Genomic DNA, 20399 nt, shown 5'->3' on the forward strand with positions numbered 1-20399 from the left:
TCTCTCTCTGCCCCGTCTCTCTCTCTGCCCCGTCTCTCTCTCTGCCCCGTCTCTCTCTCTGCCCCGTCTCTCTCTCTCTGCCCCGTCTCTCTCTCTGCCCCGTCTCTCTCTCTCTGCCCCGTCTCTCTCTCTCTGCCCCGTCTCTCTCTCTCTGCCCCGTCTCTCTCTCTCTCTGCCCCGTCTCTCTCTCTCTCTGCCCCGTCTCTCTCTCTCTCTGCCCCGTCTCTCTCGCTCTGCCCCGTCTCTCGCTCTGCCCCGTCTCTCTCTCTGCCCCGTCTCTCTCTCTGCCCCGTCTCTCTCTCTGCCCCGTCTCTCTCTCTCTGCCCCGTCTCTCTCTCTCTGCCCCGTCTCTCTCTCTCTCTGCCCCGTCTCTCTCTCTCTCTGCCCCGTCTCTCTCGCTCTGCCCCGTCTCTCTCTCTGCCCCGTCTCTCTCTCTCTGCCCCGTCTCTCTCTCTCTGCCCCGTCTCTCTCTCTGCCCCGTCTCTCTCTCTCTGCCCCGTCTCTCTCTCTCTGCCCCGTCTCTCTCTCTCTGCCCCGTCTCTCTGTCTCTCGCTCTGCCCCGTCTCTCTCTCTCTCTCTCTGCCCCGTATCTCTCTCTGCCCCGTCTCTCTCTCTCTCTGCCCCGTCTCTCTCGCTCTGCCCCGTCTCTCTCTCTGCCCCGTCTCTCTCTCTCTGCCCCGTCTCTCTCGCTCTGCCCCGTCTCTCTCTCTCTGCCCCGTCTCTCTCTCTCTGCCCCGTCTCTCTCTCTCTGCCCCGTCTCTCTGTCTCTCGCTCTGCCCCGTCTCTCTCTCTCTCTCTCTGCCCCGTATCTCTCTCTGCCCCGTCTCTCTCTCTCTCTGCCCCGTCTCTCTCGCTCTGCCCCGTCTCTCTCTCTGCCCCGTCTCTCTCTCTCTGCCCCGTCTCTCTCGCTCTGCCCCGTCTCTCTCTCTCTGCCCCGTCTCTCTCTCTCTGCCCCGTCTCTCTCTCTCTGCCCCGTCTCTCTCTCTCTCTGCCCCGTCTCTCTCTCTCTGCCCCGTCTCTCTCTCTCTGCCCCGTCTCTCTCGCTCTGCCCCGTCTCTTGATCTGCCCCGTCTCTCTATCCCACCTCTCTCTATCTCACCTCTCTCTCGATCCCACACCTCTCTCTATCCCACCTCTCTCTATCTCACCTCTCTCTCGATCCCACACCTCTCTCGATCCCACACCTCTCTCGATCCCACACCTCTCTCGATCTCACCTCTCTCTCTATCCCACACCTCTCTCCGTACCACACCTCTCTCCGTACCACACCTCTCTCCGTACCACACCTCTCTCCGTCCCATACCTCTCTCCGTCCCACACCTCTCTCCGTCCCACACCTCTCTCCGTCCCACACCTCTCTCCGTCTCACACCTCTCTCCGTCCCACACCTCTCTCCGTCCCACACCCCTCTCCGTCCCACACCCTCTCTATCCCACACCCCTCTCTATCCCACACCCCTCTCTATCCCACACCCCTCTCTATCCCACACCCCTCTCTATACCACACCCCTCTCTATCCCTCACCCCTCTCTATCCCACACCCCTCTCTATCCCACACCCCTCTCTATCCCACACCTCTCTCTACCCCACACCTCTCTCTATCCCACACCTCTCTCTATCCCACACCTCTCTCTGTCCCACACCTCTCTCTGTCCCACACCTCCCTCTGTCCCACACCTCCCTCTGTCCCACACCTCCCTCTGTCCCACACCTCCCTCTGTCCCACACCTCCCTCTGTCCCACCTCTCTCTCTATCCCACCTCTCTCTGTCCCACCTCTCTCTCTATCCCACACCTCTCTCTATCCCAGACCTCTCTCCATCTCATCTCTCCCTCTATCTCCATCTCCCTCTATCTCCATCTCCCTCCATAAGAACATAAGAACATAAGAATTAGGAACAGGAGTAGGCCATCTAGACCCTCGAGCCTGCTCCGCCATTCAACAAGATCATGGCTGATCTGGCCGTGGACTCAGCTCCACTTACCCGCCCGCTCCCCGTAACCTTAATTCCCTTATTGGTTAAAAATCTATCTCTCTGTGATTTGAACACATTCAATGAGCTAGCCTCAACTGCTTCCTTGGGCAGAGAATTCCACAGATTCACAACCCTCTGGGAGAAGAAATTCCTTCTCAACTCGGTTTTAAATTGGCTCCACCGTATTTTGAGGCTGTGCCCCCTAGTTCTAGTCTCCCCGACCAGTGGAAACAACCTCTCTGCCTCTATCTTGTCTATCCCTTTCATTATTTTAAATGTTTCTATAAGATCACCCCTCATCCTTCTGAACTCCAACAAATAAAGACCCAGTCTGCTCAATCTATCATCATAAGGTAACCCTCTCATCTCCGGAATCAGCCTAGTGAATCGTCTCTGTACCACCTCCAAAGCTAGTATATCCTTCCTTAAGTAAGGTGACCAAAACTGCACGCAGTACTCCAGGTGCGGCCTCACTAATACCCTGTACAGTTGCAGCAGGACCTCCCTGCTTTTGTACTCCATCCCTCTCGCAATGAAGGCCAACATTCCATTCGCCTTCCTGATTACCTGCTGCACCTGCAAACTAACTTTTTGGGATTCATGCACAAGGACCCCCAGGTCCCTCTGCACCGCAGCATGTTGTAATTTCTCCCCATTCAAATAATATTCCCTTTTACTGTTTTTTTTCCAAGGTGGATGACCTCACATTTTCGAAAATTGTATTCCATCTGCAAAACCTTAGCCCATTTGCTTAACCTATCTAAATCTCTTTGCAGCCTCTCTGAGTCCTCTACACAACCTGCTTTCCCACTAATCTTTGAGTCATCTGCAAATTTTATTACACTACACTCTGTCCCCTCTTCCAGGTCATCTATGTATATTGTAAACAGTTGTGGTCTCAGCACCAATCCCTGTGGCACACCACTAACCACCGATTTCCAACCCGAAAGGGACCCATTTATCCCGACTCCACCCGCATCTCACTCTCTCTCTACCCCATCTCCCTCTCTCTATCCCATCTCTCTCTCTCTCTTTCTATCCCATCTCTCTCTCTACCCTATTCCCATCTATCTTTATCTGTACCCATAGTTCCTGTTTTATCTTCCTCTGATCTGTGTCCATAATTCATGCCGTTACTCCGATCTGTGCTGCCAATTCTTTTTTTGTTCCGATCTGTGTCCGTAATTCCTAACTCTAGTTTAATTTCTTGCCCCAGCTTTGATCCGTGCTCTATGTTCTGTCCTATAGTTCCTTTGAGTCCTCCTTTTCCAGGTTGGGTGATTGGCCTGCCCTAATATAGTTAGAGAATGCATTACGTTTAACGAATGCTGAGATCCATCCCAAGGGTGGAGAACACATCCAATCACAGCTTTCTGAAAGTTCCTTTTCATCAAGTCAATGTTTGAGAGGAGAGAGACCATCTTCATATTTCCAATTGCTAAGCTTAACTTTCCTGAGGTTAGCTGTCTCTCTTCCTCTTTGCCAGTTGGGACTGGAGAGTTGGATTTAACAGTCTCTCTTTGTCTTGCTGGTATTTGGGAGTAGTTTACCATCCTGTGTACCGGTGTCAGCATTAACAATCTGCCATTGTTTTTCTTTCACAGGCCGTTACCCAGATGCTGATGGCGTATCTTGCCAGGCTCACTGTCATAGCAGATAACAAGATCAACTGTGGGCCTGCTCTCACGTGGATGGAGGTATGTACTCTGCTTCTGTGTCCTGCGATGTAATGTCACAGAGCAGGCATTAAAAAGTGCAGCACTGAACAGATTTAAATTCGCAATGCCTCTAGTCACCGACTGCTGTTGTCATTGTAGAATGTGTAGGAACAGGAGCAGGCCCCTCGAGCCTGTTTCGCCTTTCAGTTAGATCGTGGCTGCTCTGTATCTTAACTCCATTTATCCACCTTGGTTCCGTAACCTTACCTAACAAAAATTGATCAGTCTCAATTTTGCAATTTTCAATTGACCCCAAGTCTCAACAGCTTTTTGTGGGAGTCAGTTGCAGATTTCCACGACCCTTTGTGTGAAGAAGTGCTTCCTGAATTATCCCTGAATGGACTAGCTCTCATTTTAAGGTTATACCCTCTTGTTCTGGATGAGTAGCAACTATTAGGCTCGGACCTCCTTTAAATAAGCGAGCATGGGAGCCTGGATTATTAATACAGGCGGCTTCGCTGACTACTGTGGGATTTTGGTCGACTGCTTGGGATGGCAGTTCCTAACCCAGTACCCAGCCTGGTGACGTGTGGTGGGACAACCCTTTTATACACAGCTGGATCAGGATCCACCTTCACCAAGGCTCACTGAAAAGCCCAGTGAGCGTGCAGCAGGCCCCAGGCCAATCCTGCTTTCTGCCACATTAGTCAATCTCCGCCAGGTGGTGGGAGTGCTAAGGTCGGCCCCAGAGCCCTGAGCCAGAGCAAAGAATCAGCGAGGGCCTCCCCAGCTGATTCAAGCCCTGATTGTGCTCGTTTTGGGAAGGGGGAAGTCAGCACGGATTCCTTTTCCTAATTGCTATCCATTGGCTTCTTATGGGAAATGTGTGCAAACATAAGTGGGCTCTAGGTGAGCAGAATTTGACTCCGTTGCGATGCAATCGGTGGTAGAATAGCCTGCTACATCTTGTCTCGGCGCGCATACAGAGTTTGGACACTTAACAACAACTTGCATTTATAGAGCACCTTTAACGTAGCAAAACATCCCAAGGCGCTTAAACAGGAGCGATATCAATACAAACACTTTTGACACTGAACTACAGAAGGAGCTATCAGGACGGATGACCAAATGTTTGGTCAAAGATTTAGGTTTAACGGAGTATCTTAAAGGAGGAGAGAGGCAGAGAGGTGTAGGGAGGGAATTCCAGAGCTTGGGGCCTAGGCAGCTGATGGCACAGCCACCAATGGTGGAGCGATTAAAATCAGGGATGCACAAGAGGCCAGAATGAGAGGAGCAGAGAGATCGAAGGCTTGTAGGACTGGCGGAGGTTACAGATAGGGACAGACGAAGCCATGGAGGGATTGTCAGATCAGGAGATAGTGCAGCTCCGGGGTGATGGGTGAATGAGACTTGGTGTGAGTTCAGAGACAAGCTGCAGAGTTTTGGATGAGCACAAGTCTTTGAAGCTGAGAGGCCGACCAGGGGAGCATTGGAATAATCAAGTCTGGAGGCAAAAAGGGCACGGATGTGGGTTTCAGCAGCAGCTGAGCTGATGGAGGATTGGAGTCGGATGATGTTACGGAGTTGGAAGTAGGCAGTCTTGGTGATGGAGTAGATACGTGGTCGGAAACTCATCTTGCGGTCAGTCACAATACCAAGGTTGCGAATGGTCTGGCTCAGCTTCAGACAGTGGCCAGGGAACAGAGTTTCTGGTGGGGACCAAAAACAATGTCTTCCCCAATATTTAGTTGGAGGCAATTTCTGCTCCTCCATTATTGGATATAGGACAATCAGTCTGACAAATCAGAGTCTGGAGGGGTCCAGAGAGACGGTGGTGAAATAGTGCCGTCAGCGTACATGTGGAGCCTGATATGTTTTCAGATGCTATCACCTGGGGTAGCATGTAGTTGAGAAATAGCAGTGGGCCAAGGATAGGTCCAGAGGTAATGGTGCGGGAGTGGGAAGAGAAGCCAATACTAAGACTCTCTGGCTACGATTCGATAGATAAGAATGGAACCAGACAAAGGCTGCTCCACCCAGCTGGACGATGGTAGAGAGGCGTTGGAGGAGGATGGTGCGGTCAACCGTGTCGACTGCAGACAGGTTGAGAAGAATGAGGAGGGATAGGTTATCACAGTCACAAAGGATGTGATTTGTGACTTTGATAAGGGCCGTTTCAGTACAGTGGTGGGCCTAATTGGACAGATTCCAACATGGAATTGCGGGAAAGATGGGCATGCATTTTGGAGGCGACAATACGTTCAAGGACTTTGGAGAGGAAAGTGAGGTTGTAGATACAGTGGTAGTTTGCAAAATCAGAGGGGGGTCAAGGGTGGGGGGGTTTTGCGGAGGGGGTGATGACGGCAGATTTGGCGGAAACAGTACCTGAGGAGAGAGAACAATTAACAATATCAGCTAACATGGGACCCAGGAAGGGAAGTTGGGTGGTCAATAATTTGTTCAGAGTAGGATCGTGGGGGCAGGAGGTGGGTCTCATGAACAGACTGACCTCGGAGCGAGCAAGGCAGGAGATGGCATAGAATCTAGAGAAAGACGTGAGTTGAGGGCTCGGGCAGTGGGGGACATGAGGGGACGTTCGGCGTAGGCTAGGGGAAGGGAGGGAAGCAGCAGAGGCAATTGAACGGATTGCCTCAATCTTTGTGGGGGAAAAAGTCCGTGAGCTCCTCGCACGTTGTTGGAGATAAGTGTAGATGAGGCAGGGGAGAGTGGCTTAAGAAGGTGGTTTGTGGTGAAGAGAAGGCAGGGGGGGGGTTATGTTTGCATTCCTGGATGATCTTTGACTAGTGAGCAGTTTTAGCGATGGTGAGCAGAACCTAATCATGTTTGTGTGGTCCAGTTAGATCTGGTGATGGATGGTTAACCAGTTGTCTGCCATAGGTGTTCAAATTTGCATCTCTTGAACTTCAAGAAGCAGAGATGAGGGGTACACCAGCGGGAAAAATTAGATAGCAGAGAGGTGCCTGACACCTGTAGAGTTATACCTGTAATGTATGTACCTGTGAGTATGCTCACAGGTTTGTAGAGCTGTTGAGTTGTGAGTGTCTTAGCCAGTCACGTGATGTTCACAAGACTCAATAAAATCCCAGCCAATTGAGTTTGGGGGATCCTCGACAAGACAGGTGGTTGTGAGCCTGGTGGATGAACTGGTAGTGTGATTGCTAAACCTTTTTAGACATGGACCATGTACAGTAGACACCTCAAGTCGCTGGAGAAATACCACTAATGATGTCTCCGCAAGATCCTGCAAATCCCCTGGGAGGACAGACACAACAATGTTGGTGTCTTCGACCAGGCCAACATCCCCAGCATTGAACATTGAAGCACTGACCACACTTGACCAGCTCCGCTGAGCGGGCCGCATTGTTCGCATGCCTGACATGAGACTCCCAAAGCAAGCGCTCTACTTGGAACTCCTTCACGGCAAACGAGCCAAAGGTGGGCAGAGGAAACGTTTCAAGGACACCCTCAAAGCCTCCTTGATCAAGTGCAACATCTCCACCAACACCTGGAGTCCCTGGCCAAAGACCGGCATGAATGGAGGAAGTGCATCCAGGAGGGCACTGAGCACCTTGAGTCTCATCGCCGAGAGCATGCAAAAATCAAGCGCAGGCAGTGGAAAGAGCGTGCGGCAAACCAATCCCGCCCACCCCTTCCCTCAACGACTATCTGTCCCACTGGTGACACGGACTATGGTTCTCGTATGGGACTGTTCAGCCACTTAAGGACTCATTTTGAGAATGGAAGCAAGTCTTCCTCGATTCCGAGGGACTGCCTATGATGATGATGATTTTGCCAATAAACCAACTAGTTCTTAATAACAATGTGTTGCTATAAATTCTTAAGCAAAGAACCCATGAAGCACATACATTATAATACCCGCAAGTCTCAGTGCCCGAAGGAGTGGGATGAGGAACTGGGGAAGCAGGCATGCAGTGAAACCCCGTCTCCACTTCAACCTGTTAAAGCCCCTGATGGACTATCAGTCGACGGTTTGAATTTTGCCGTATGGATGCCATTTGCCTCCTTTTAAAGAGAAATTCCCACTGTTGAGATCCTTATAAAAATTATTGGTTACAAGGAATTCTGATAAACTTGTGACATCTAAATTGTTTTTGTCTGGATAGCGAGTGTTGGAAGAATGAGCTCAGTAGGGTTACTGAGGGAGCTGGGTGAACACACACCTGATGCTGCATTGTATCTCACTTACTGAATATTCAACTCCCTCACTGGCTCCTTCAGATAAGCTCAGGTGATATTATTTACTGTTGAAATGATGGTCAGCAATTGGACTGAACAGAGTGAAATAATGTTAGTGCTGACTCTTTGTAAATGCTTTCTGCTTCTCCCAGTATTCTCTGTCCTTTTGTGTTTTCTCATGCTGTAGATGCTGGCTCTCGCTCCCCAATCACCCTTTATACGTGAGCTTCACGGATGAGGGGGCGGTATCACAGTCGAGTCTGATCCTATTCTCACCCGACCGTGACTCCCACCAGGAGGCACTGGATAGTGATCAGGAGCGGGAAACATGAATGATTTCTTTTGTTTGAAAGCACAGGGGCTCTGAGCATTCCCACCACTATCGCGGCTGAGAGCAGCTACCTCAGCACAAATGAATTGGCCCATGATCTTCTGGCCAGCATGACCACCATGCCCATGTCACACAATTAGCCCCTGATGCTCTCGGGACTTCTCTTTGTAACTGATGTCGGGACATGATCCTGATGGGAAGACTCGAGCGTTTGTTTGGGTGTATCTGCTCGTGTGTGTTTGGACTGTGCGGTGTGTGTATTCAGTAAAGTGTTGTCCTATTGAGGAAGTTTACGGGTGTGTGTTGCAAGTGACACTGCTGAATCTTCTCACAGATAGATAACAAAGGGAACCATCTACTGGTGCACGAAGAGTCCTCCATCAATGTTCCCGCCATTGCTGCTGCGCACGTGATCAAGCGATACATCGCCCAGGCTGCGGACGAGCTGTCCTTTGAGGTGAGTTACCACCTAATGACAGGTCACAACCCGCCTGATAGAATGAGAGGTGATTTAATCACTCTCTTGTATTTAAATTTCCTCCTCCAGTTTCCCCCCTCCTCCTGAAGATGCTGACTTGTTCCATGAGCTCAGTTAAGCTCTCCCCACTGGCCATTCTTTCATATGTGAGCTTTTGACAGTACTGGTCAACTGTGGGGGAATCACAGCCAAGCCTAATCCTGATCCTATCCTCATTATTGTCCATACATATGTACATATAAGCAGGCGTCACTGGATAATGATCAGGCACATGAGCTGTACCTTATTGCACTGACCAACTACTGCCTCATTAATGGACTCAGCACGGACTGGAAATTGAACCTGGGACCAGCTTGGCTCAGGTACACACTTTCCTTATCAACTGAGCATCAGGGAGCTGTACTCATACCGCTGTAATGGGTAAAACTGGCTGGCTGGCATGAGCCAAAACCCAACTTATTGGTTTCTTTGGATTTGAAATATCCAATCAGATTAACAGATCTAAAATCAAAAGTCCCAGTTTTCTCAGTCCAGTGAGATTTGCAGCATTTGGGGTTCCGGCTTGGGCTGCTCAGTAAGTGGAGAATCGCCCCAGCCGCGAGGATTGTGAGTGAGCCCATCCTGGTGCACAGCCGCTGACTCCTCCGCCCGAGCTTCTTGCAGCGCCACCATTTGGAACCAAGTTGTATTTACAGGCATGAATGTGGGCTCAGAGACCCCCTGCAGAATTTCTTAGATCTGTCGGCCATCTGCTTGGTAGGGAGTCAGCGGACACCCAAGGGTGGGAGCACGTCAGCTAATAGCCTATGACTATATTCCACCAAATTTTGCTGGAGAAATGGGCTTTCTTTACAATGTCTAGAGTGTTTGACATGATGGAACAATGAAAATTGTAGAGATAACTTCATGGGTAGCTGGGCCATTTTAAGTTGCCTTTATCACCGATGAGCATAGCTAGGCTGTGGATGTACTTTGACAGTTTTATATCTCGCTGGGGTTCTGGCAAAGTAGTGTTAAAGCAGAAATGCTTGAACTGCGAAGGCCACTCTGATGTTTTTCAAATTCCAACCCACTGCCAGTTCCTGCTGGAGCAGTTTGAAGGGAGTGGAGGCCTTCATTTCTATGGTTTTGATGACTATTTGGGGACCTGTCGAAGGTCCGTTGCTGGATCATGTCCAAGGTATGCAAGTTGCTTCCTTTTACCCACACTCTGCTGGCAATGGGAATACTGGGACCTGCCACCAACACACCAGCATTATAAAACACTGTCTAATTCAAGCAGGCCAGCTGTGCACCACCAGCCTCTGGACTGCCTGTCTCAAACTGGTTTGAAACGTGATTTAGTTGCACTGCCTGCAGATACTCTTGAGACTCCCCTGTGATTGTCCTACACTGTCTGTGTAGTGTACCCAGGACTGATCACAATTCTTGTGCTGTGTAAAGCCAACGTGCCAAGAGTTTTGCACCGTGTGCTCAGAGTGGGATTTGTCACAGTTGTACAGATGTGTTTGTATTTCCTTGCCTTTGTTACTTGACTGCATCCATTGCCCATTAAGCATGGGTGTGAAGAGATCCTGGTTGCTGGGAGGAGACCAGTGCACTCGTGTGCTAGGGGAAGCAGTGAGGAGGCTGACTGAAGCCCTGTTTCTGCTCTGTTTTCTAGGTTGGAGATATAGTATCTGTTATTGACATGCCTCCCAAAGAAGATACCACATGGTGGAGAGGAAAGCATGGGTTTCAGGTAAGGACTCGATGCAGGAGTGTGTTGGAATAGACGTGTCAGGGGCTGGGCACTGAACGAACATTTTACCATGACATGCTGTGGACCCTCTTTTGCAAATGTATTTGTTGCTGTAAGTTTGAACAGGTCATTTCTTAAACATAGTGTTCAGTTGAACATGACCTGGATTATTGAATGACTAAAACTCATGTTGCCAACATGTTCATAGCTTGGTGTTACATACCATTAAATAGCACCGTTCTTTCCTTACTCTTGCCCTCCATACACATAACACTCACTTAACTGGAATCGAGGTGGAAGATCAGCCATGATCTTATTGAATGGCGGAGCAGGCTTGAAGGGCCGAATGGCCCACTCCTGCTCCTATTTCTTATGTTTGTATTATCTCCCAGTACTATGCGCTCACTACACTTTTTCACCCAGTTCTTGCCGTTTCTGTTGAATTCTTCCCTTTAAACAGTCGGGATGCTGGAAGAGATTAAATCTGTGAAAAGCTATGTTTCATATTCCTGTGAGAATATATTGCTGGGACTTGTTTTTTTGTGAAATTGCAATGCCTTTGTGTTTTCCACAGCTGCAGTGCAAACAGTATTTATTACACAAGTGAGAACATTCTGACAGTTTTATCACTGAGAGTTACAACTTAAAATCTCCCTCATGTGCGGAATAGCTGTTGCATTCTACTTACCCCTTCTGTCCTATGTTTATTGTTTATATCCGTTTTATAGCACAGAAGGACATTCAGCATTGCGTCTGTTAACTCCCTGGAGGAGCCATCCACTTCATTCTATCCCACTGTCCATTCCTCATGCCCTTTTACATTTTTCTTTGTCAAATATTTAGCCACTTCCCTTTTGAAAGCTATCCTCGATTCTGCTTCCATCATTCTGAATCCAACAACCCCTTGCATGGACATCTCTCCGAACCCCTTCTTTTGTTCTTTTGCTTAACTTAAATTAATGCCCTTTAATTACCGACTGACTGACCAGTGGGAATAGTTCCTCCTGTTTTACCATATCAAAACCCCTTGTCATTTTGAACACCTCTCTGCTCTAGTGGAATATACCACAATTTCTCCAGTCTAATCTCAACCGAATCCTCTCATCCCTGGGATCATCACAGTGAATATGTTCTGCACTTTCTCCACGGCCTTAACATCCTTTCTAAAGTAAGGCACACAAAACTGGACTCAGTATTCTTCTGCTGCCGAATTAATGACGTACAGCTTTAAATTCCCTCTTAGCTTTTGCGATCAGTGCCCCTATTTATAAAACCAAGGTTCACTTTTTTTTTTACAGTTTTAGCAACTTGTCCTCCAACTTGTAAAAATTTGTGTCTCGGCCTTGGCTGAATTGTAGCACCCTCACCTGTGAGTCAGAAGGTTGTGGGTTCAAGTGACGATGGGGGCTGATGTGCCAGTGCAGTACTGAGGGAGCTGCTGCTGCCTCTTTCAGATAACACGTGAACCGAAGTCCCACTTGGCTGTTTCGATGGATATGAAAGATCCATTGGCACTATTCACAGAAGTACAGAGGGGACCTATGAGTCCTGGCCAATATTCCTGCATCAAGCAACACTGCCAAAAGCAACTGGCCATCTATCGCATTACTGTCTGGGACCCTGCGTTGTTCAAATTGGCCATATTTCAGATATAACTCACTGGATGTGAAACATAATGGGCTGTATAACTATAATATAAAAACACAGAAGAATGGCCTCGTGCAATAGAATAATAAGTGTAATAGTTTAATAGATGAGCACAAAAGGCTGGGCAGTGAGCTGTAAATGTGTCATCATCATAGGCAATCCTTCGGAATCGAGGAAGGCTTGCTTCCACTCTTAAAATGAGTCCATAGGTGGCTGAACAGTCCAATACGAGAGCCACAGTCCGTGTCACAGATGGGACAGATAGTCTTTGAGGGAAAGGGTGGGTGGGACCGGTTTGCCGCTCGCTCCTTCCGCTGCCTGTGCTTGATTTCTGCACGCTGTCGGCGATGAGACTCGAGGTGCTCAGCGCCCTCCCGGATGCACTTCCTCCACTTAGGGCAGTCTTTGGCCAGGGACTCCCAGGTGTTCAAATTGGCCATATTTCAGAAAGTAAGTCACTGGATGTGAAACGTAATGGGCTGTATAACTATAATATAAAAACACTGAAGAATGTGTATGATCCAGTCGGGGCCTCAATCAGGACTGAGCTGTGAATGTGACGATGATATTGTCCTGACTAAAATGAGTTGGGACCCATTCTGAAGCTGGTTTCTTTGCATGGGGCGGCTGGGGAATCGGTGCTGCTGGGTGGGTTGGGACACTGCAGAAGTGCCGAGGGGACGCTCAGTGTCTGGGCTGGGTCAACCAGTTGATTTCCCAAACTGACTGTCCCTCAGAGACTGACCCTTCTTTTTTTTAAATGCAATACTCAGGAAATCACTTCTAAATACTTAAAACTCCACAGGTAGGAGACATTTACATACAAAATCCTACCTGTCCCAGCGTTAGCTTTGATTCGATCATCCCTATTTGTACCCCACGGCTTGAGCCCCTGGTTTATACCTAAACAAAATCTTACTTTCAGATTTAATTATTTTATTCATTTTGATTTACTGAGGAGAAAACAAGCAAGTTATAAATTCCTTGGAAATGTAAATGTGTAAATGATTATCATCACAGGCGGTCCCTCGAACGAGGATAACTTGCTGCTACATGGGTTCATAGATGTTTCAATGAAGGACCCGATGTTTCAGTCCTGAACTCCAATTGAAGGGGTGGAAGATGCCTGTGCATGGATTTTTTTAACGTGTGGTGACCGTTGCACATCAGCCGCCACACGGGCTTGATAGAGCTAGGCCTTTATCCAGTGGCAAGGGTTAACCAGCACGATTGGAGACCAGCTCTGCTGCACGGACCTAGTGCGTGTACACATCGCAGTGTGGGCTGGCCCATGCTACCCCTGGGCCCTCGGCTCTTCTGGGCCCCGTACCCTCATTTGCCGCACCTCCACTACAAACATTCGCCGCTCCTCATATACTGACCTATTGTCTACCCACCAATCACAATGTTGTAACAGCTGTTGCTGTAACAGTACTTGTAGAGAGGCACTATACACTATACGGTTTAAAGGAGGTACAGGAACAGAGATCTGGGGGTGTACGTACACAAGTCAAATTATCATTTCTCTTTTAGCTGCTTGTGAAATCCATGCCATGTGCACATTGACTGTTGTGTTTGCCTACATACCAATGGTGTTTACACTTAAAAAAAAAGTAATTAATTGACTCTACAGGGCACTGGGACATCCTGAGGGTGAGAAAGATTATATCATAGAATGATGCAGCATAGAATGTGGCCATTCGCCCCTCGGGCTTGTTGAAAGAGCTAACCAATTAGTCCCATTCCCCCGCTCTTTCTCCATAGTCCTGTAAATTTTCCCCCTTTAAGTATTTATCCAATTCCCCATTGAAAGTTACTATTGAATCTGCTTCCTCCACCCTTTCAGACAGCGCATTCCAGATCATCATAACTCGCTGCGTATTTTCTTTTCCTCATGTCACCTCTAGTTCTTTTGCCAATCATCTTAAATCCTCGTCCTCTGGTTACCGACCTTCCTGCCAGTAGAAATAGTTTCTCCTCATTTACTCTATCAAAACCTTCATGATTTTGAACACCTCGATCAAATCTCCCTGTAACCTCTGTTCTAAGGAGAACAATCCTAGCTTCTCCAGTCTATCCGCGTAACTGAAGCCCCTCATCCCTGATATCATTCTAGTAAATCTCCTCTGCACCCTCAAAGTCGTTGACATCCTTCGTAAAGTGTGGTGCCCAGAATTGAACACAGTACTCCAACTGGGGCCTAACCAGTGTTTTATAAAGGTTTAGCATAACTTCCTTGCTTTTGTAATCTATTTATCAAGCCAAGGATCCCGTATGCCTTTTTAACAGCCTGATCAACTTGTCCCGTCACCTTCAAAGACTTGTGTGTGAATGAACAGCTGTGAACAACGTCAGGATTTAGTGTCTGATCCGTCCCTTTGTTTGATTTTCAGGTCGGGTTCTTTCCCAGCGAGTGTGTGGAGCTCATTAATGATAAAGTTCCTCATTCTGTGACTAGTGCAATGCCAAAGCCAGGTACAGTAATTATATTTATTCTGCACCCACTGTGCAGACTGCATCAAACCCAGTGCTGATTAATATGGGTGTCAGAATCTCTAGACGCTGACAGATTATTTCCACAGAAAGGTGTGAATAGCTGGCAGTGAGCATATCGCTCTGAAATGTTAATCTGCCCAACTTGGTTGATATGTAATTGTATTTTTGCACAAAAGTGAGTCATACCTTACACAATCATTCAAGCGTGGCGTTTGGTGAGACAAAGCTGTTGAGCTCTGGAATTTGTGTATCAAAGTGTAACAGATACTTCTCGGAGAAGGAACTATGTGCAGCGTCTCAATGTGCCTTGGACAAGGTGTGCCCTTTGTAATCTCTGAAGACTGACCGAGGAATGTGTACATTGCAAAACTGGAATCCACAAAATGGCAGTGTAATGTCCTTGCACACTACTATAAATTCACACGAGGCACATTCTGCAGACAAGGTCACTCTGTGACCTGAACCTTTATTCACAGGACCAAGAAGTGATGACCCTGCGTGGGACCTCCCTTTATATACCTGGATGACCAGGTGAGGAGTGTCTCCCACAAGTTCACCCCCTGTGGCCAAGGTGTGCATTTCTTAGGTGTATACAGTATGCAGTGTTGTTATGAAGGTTACAGTTACATGAAGGTTCCATACATGACATCACCTCCCCCCCCAACGTCTTATGGGGTCAATGATTAAGTCTTTCAGGTGGTCGACGCTCTCTCGTGGAGCGCCGCAGTTGGGGCTCTGGTTGTTGAGCCTTGGCGTGCGTCTCTGTCACCTGTGATGATTCTGGCTTGTCCGGGCTGGCCGCAGGGACTGCATGCTGCTGAATGTTCTTGTTGCTCGATCACTGGTGGTGGTGTTCCTCATGTTCCTCAGTGTCCATGCTGAACTTTTTTTTACTTGGTCCAGATGTTTGCGGCATATCTGTCCATTGTTAAGTCTGACCACTATGACCCTATTCCCCTCTTTGCCAATTAAAGTACCCTCAAGCCACTTGGGCCCCAAAGCGTGATTAAGAACAAATACAGGGTCATCGATTTCTATAGATCTCCCCTTTGAGACTGGCGCTTGCCCTCAACAATGTCTGACAGGACAGGATGAATGAGGGACAGCCGAGTTTTAAGTGTACGTTTCATGAGGGCGGGACTCCCGTGAGCGAATGCAGTCGGGACCTATAGGCCAGCAGGAAGCGAGATAGGCGGCATTGAAGGGAGGGTCCATGAATCCGGAGCATGCCCGGTTTTATGATTTGGACCACACGTTCCGCCTGGCCATTGGAAGCCGGCTTGAATGGTGCCGTCCTGATATGTTTGATGCCATTACCCGACATGAACTCCCGGAATTCATAGCTAGTGAAACACGGGCCGTTGTCGCTAACCAGGATGTCCGGCAAGCAGTGGGTCGCAAAGACCGCATGCAGACTCTCCACAGTGTTGGATGCCGTGCACGAATTCAATATGATGCACTCGATCCATTTCGAGTACGCATCAACAACAATGAGGAACATTTTTCCCATGAACGGGCCCGCGTAGTCTACGTGAATATGTGACCATGGCCTGGTGGGCCAGGGCCACAGGCTGAGTGGGTCCTCCCTGGGGGCATTGCCCAGCTGGGCACACGTCGTGCACCTGCGAACACAGTGTTCCAGGTCTGAGTCAATTCCCGGCCACCATACATGTGACCGGGCAATGGCCTTCATTAGCACGATGCCTGGGTGCTCGCGGTGCAGTTCCCTGATGAATGCTTCCCTTCCCTTCTGGGGTGTGACTACCCGGCTGCCCCATAGTAGGCAGTCGGCTTGGATGGAGATCTTATCCATCCGTCTGTGAAACGATCTGACCTCCTCGGGGCATGCTCCGTGTGCGGGCGCCCAATCCCCAGTCAGGACACATTGCTTAATCAAGGATAGGAGGGGATCTCTGTTGGTCCAGATTTTGATCTGGCGGGCTGTGATGGGGGAGCCTGCGCTGTCAAAGGCTTCAATGGCCATGACCATCTTAGCGCTTTGCTTCACTGCCCCCTCAGTGGTGGCCAGTGGAAGCCTGCTGAGCGCGTCAGCGCAATTTTCGGTGCCTGGCCGGTGCCGTAGTGTGTAGTCATACGCAGCCAGCGTGAGAGCCCATCACTGTATGCGAGCTGACGCATTGGCATTGACAGCTTTGCTGTCTGACAACAGGGATGTTAACGGCTTGTGGTCCGTTTCTAACTCGAACCTTCTGCCAAAAAGGTACTGGTGCATCTTTTTCACCCCGTAGTCACATGTGAGTGCTTCCTTTTCAACCATCCCATATCCCCATTCTGCTTGGGAGAGCGACCTGGAGGCATAAACCACAGGTCGGAGTTGGGCCTCATCATCACTCTGCTGCAACACGCACCCAACCCCACAGGATGATGCATCACATGTCCACTGAAGTTACAATTTCTACAGATAAATTGTTGAAACCTACATGAGCTGAGATCGTTGTGAATAAAAGGGCTGTTACTCGGCATTCCTTTCTGATTGTCTCTTTGATGACTCTTGAGCACTGTTAATGGGTGTCAATGGCCCCATCCCGGGACGCATTGTCCACCATGATGGCGTAAATGTCCGTTCAACCTGCCACTGTCTCTGTTGAGGACCCACTCTAGAGTCTGTTGCTGCCTGGGTGGTGTCGAATTGCCCTTGCCTGCCTGTGGGGTTCTGAGTCGCGCTTACAATGTTAACTCCCTGATCCATCGCCACGTTGGAAGCAGAGTTGCGCGCGTATATTATCTTGATTTCCTCCTCCCACGCCATGAAGGTCTGAGCCATCAACGCCGCCACTTCCAAGGTCAAGTCCTTGGTCTCAATTAGCTTTCTGAAAATCCCAGCATGACCAATGCCCTCAATAAAGAAATCCCTTAACATCTCCCTCCTGCAGATGTCTGTGAACTTACAGAGGCTGGCCAAACGCCGAAGGTCCGCAATGAAGTCCGGTATGCTCTGTCCTTCCCGGCGTCGGTGTGTATAGAATCGGTGTTGGGCCATGTATATACTGCTCGCCGGTTTGAGGTGCTCACCGATCAGTTTGCTGAGCTCTTCAAAGGTTTTATCCGCCGGTTTCTTGGGTGCGAGTAGGTCTTTCATCAGCGCGTACGTCTTAGGTCCACAGCTGGTCAGTAGATGAGCCCTTCGCTTGTCAGCTGCTGCATCTCCCAGCCACTTCTTCGTGACAAAGCTCTGCTGGAGCCTCTCAACGAAATCGTCCCAGTTCTCACCGTCACAGTACCGTTCCTCTGTGCTACCGGTGGCCATTCTCGTGAGTCGTTGATTCCCATTTCTCGTCGCCAAATGTAATGTCCTTACACACTACTATAAATTCACACGAGGCACATATTGCAGACAAGGTCACTCTGTGATCTGAACCTTTATTCACAGGACCAAGATGTGATGACCCTGCGTGGGACCTCCCTTTATATACCTGGATGACCAGGTGAGGAGTGTCTCCCACAAGTTCACCCCCTGTGGTCAAGGTGTGCATTTCTTAGGTGTATACAGTATGCAGTGTTGTTATGAAGGTTACAGTTACACGAAGGTTACATACATGACAGGCAGTGTTGAAGAAATAGAGCCCCGTCAAGCACGAGAGCACCTAACACAAGTCAGTGCACCAGAGTCTTCCAACCAGGCTCAGGATTTCAAAGAGCCACAGGTTCTCAGGCTGTCCTCTTTGCAGATTATTGCTGATAGGTGCTGTGTTCTCACTCCCCTGGTACAGGTACATGCTGTGGCCACAGTGTGTTGCTGAACATGAGGGGTATTGTTAGAGTGTGTTTATTCCATCCAATTACTGATGCTCACAGGCAACTGAGCAATAGCATTTTTGAGCTGACTTCCAGTCCTTCGAACACACTCCCAGGTAGTTTAGCAGTGAATAAAATTAAATGAATGTCATCTCCTAATAATTTTGCTAAATATATTTCTCCATAGAGGACTTCATTTTAAAATGTTAGCCCCTTACTGAGGTTGCAGTCCCACTCCCTTACTGGCTGTCCCCTCAAGACCAGCTCATCATTATAGGCAGTCCCTCGGAATCGAGGAAGGCCAGCTAATGATACAGGAGCTGATCTACCTGCCTAAACCAACAACTTGCAATAACATAATAGAAGAGTGCAGACACTTAACTTGGCAAATAAGGGAGACATGACTTGCGTTTGATGACCCGACTGTGCTCTGTAACGGAGTTTGTTACAGTGAGGCTGTCCTGTCCTGTGTTGGAGTATAATTGACCGGTGTGCTTTCTGTGAGGAGCAAGTTACTGGCATGTTACATACCAGGTCCAGATAAGGTCCGTTATTCATGCCAAACTCAGTAACAAATAGCATTGATAATGTCTTAATGATACCGGTCTCACAATGAAAATTAAACCAGTTTGTTTGTTTAAGTAAAAATAAAATCAGATAATTCTGGAATGGTACATGAAGTCAGTCCACAGCTTAAAGAGAAGCGACAGTCCAATGTTTGGTGTATGAGTCCTTTATCAGCATTTCAGTTTCATTTATGTGTAAAAGCTCTGCGTGAATCTTCTATCATGTGGAGCTGAATTATCAGAGATAAACAAAATGCACATAGGCCAGATCGTTTGTCCTTTAGGTGAAGGAACTTGGGGAATGTGGGACAGGAAGCTGTGAGGAGAACACAGTGTCTGCAAAGGGGTATAGATAGACGGAGTGAGTGGGCCGTAAGGTGGCAGATGGAGTATAATGCAGGGAAATGTGAGGTTGTTCACTTTGGTAGAAAGAATAGAAAAACAGGGTTTTCAAATGGTGAGAATGTTTCAAATGTTGGTGTTGCGAGAGATTTGTTTGTCCTCGTGAAGGAAACACAGAAAGCTAGCGTGCAGGTACAACAAGCAATAAGGAAGGCAAATGGCATGTTGGCCTTTATTGCAAGGGGATTGGAGCATAAGAGTAAGGAAGTCTTACTACAATTATACAGGGCCTTGGTCAGACCACACCTGGAGTATTGTGCACAGTTTTGGTCTCCTTATCTAAGGAAGGATATACTTGCCTTGGAGACGGTGCAACAAAGGTTCACTAAGGGATGAGAGGGATGTCTTAAGAGGAGAGATTGTGTAGAATGGGCCTATACTCTCGAATTTAGAAGAATGAGAGGTGATCTCATTGAAACATGCAAGATTCTGAAGGGGATTGACAGGGTAGATGCTGAGAGGATGTATCCACTGGCTGGAGAGTCTAGAACCAGGGGGTACAGTCTCAGGATAAGGAGAAGGCCATTTAAGACAGAGATGAGGAGGAATTTCTTCCCTCAGAGGGTTGTGAATCTTTGGAATTCTCTGCCCGAGAGGGCTGTGAATGCTGAGTCTCTGAATATATTCAAGGCGGAGATAGATAGATTTTTGGAGTCTAGGGGAAATCCAGGGATATGGAGATCGGGCGGGAAAGTGGAGTTGAGATCGATGATCAGCCGTTATCTTATAAAATGGTGGAGCAGGCTCGAGGGGCCGTATGGCCTACTCCTGCTTTCGTTTATTATGTTCTTATATTATATATCCAGGAGTAATTGATGATTGTTACAGCAGTAGCGAGTGACAGGATCTGATCCCAGACTGAGAGCGCCGGGCTCCAGGATTGATCCCAGACTGAGAGTGTTGGGACTGATCCTAGACTGAGAGCGCTGGGCTCCGGGACTGATCCTAGACTGAGAGCGCTGGACTCCAGGACTGATCCCAGAGTGAGAGTGCTGGGCTCCGGGACTGATCCCAGACTGAGAGCGCTGAGCTCCGGGACTGATCCCAGACTGAGAGCGCTGGGCTCCGGGACTGATCCCAGACTGAGAGCGCTGAGCTCCAGGACTGATCCCAGAGTGAGAGTGCTGAGCTC

At 48.6% G+C, this 20399-nt stretch overlaps 1 protein-coding gene across 7 annotated transcripts in view; it reads left to right on the top strand.

Annotated features, from left to right (window-relative positions):
• Positions 1 to 20399, top strand: part of arhgap32b (Rho GTPase activating protein 32b) — a 597494-nt gene that overhangs the window by 466417 nt on the left and 110678 nt on the right. For all 7 annotated transcript variants that reach the window (XM_070894258.1, XM_070894250.1, XM_070894251.1 and 4 more), the window contains 4 exons: positions 3579 to 3671; positions 8516 to 8638; positions 10323 to 10400; positions 14441 to 14522. In XM_070894258.1, the coding sequence (XP_070750359.1) occupies positions 3579 to 3671; positions 8516 to 8638; positions 10323 to 10400; positions 14441 to 14522 (376 nt within the window). The remainder of the gene's footprint in view (positions 1 to 3578; positions 3672 to 8515; positions 8639 to 10322; positions 10401 to 14440; positions 14523 to 20399) is intronic.

This window comes from Pristiophorus japonicus, chromosome 11 (assembly GCF_044704955.1).
Source record: "Pristiophorus japonicus isolate sPriJap1 chromosome 11, sPriJap1.hap1, whole genome shotgun sequence".
Taxonomy (NCBI): domain Eukaryota; kingdom Metazoa; phylum Chordata; class Chondrichthyes; family Pristiophoridae; genus Pristiophorus; species Pristiophorus japonicus.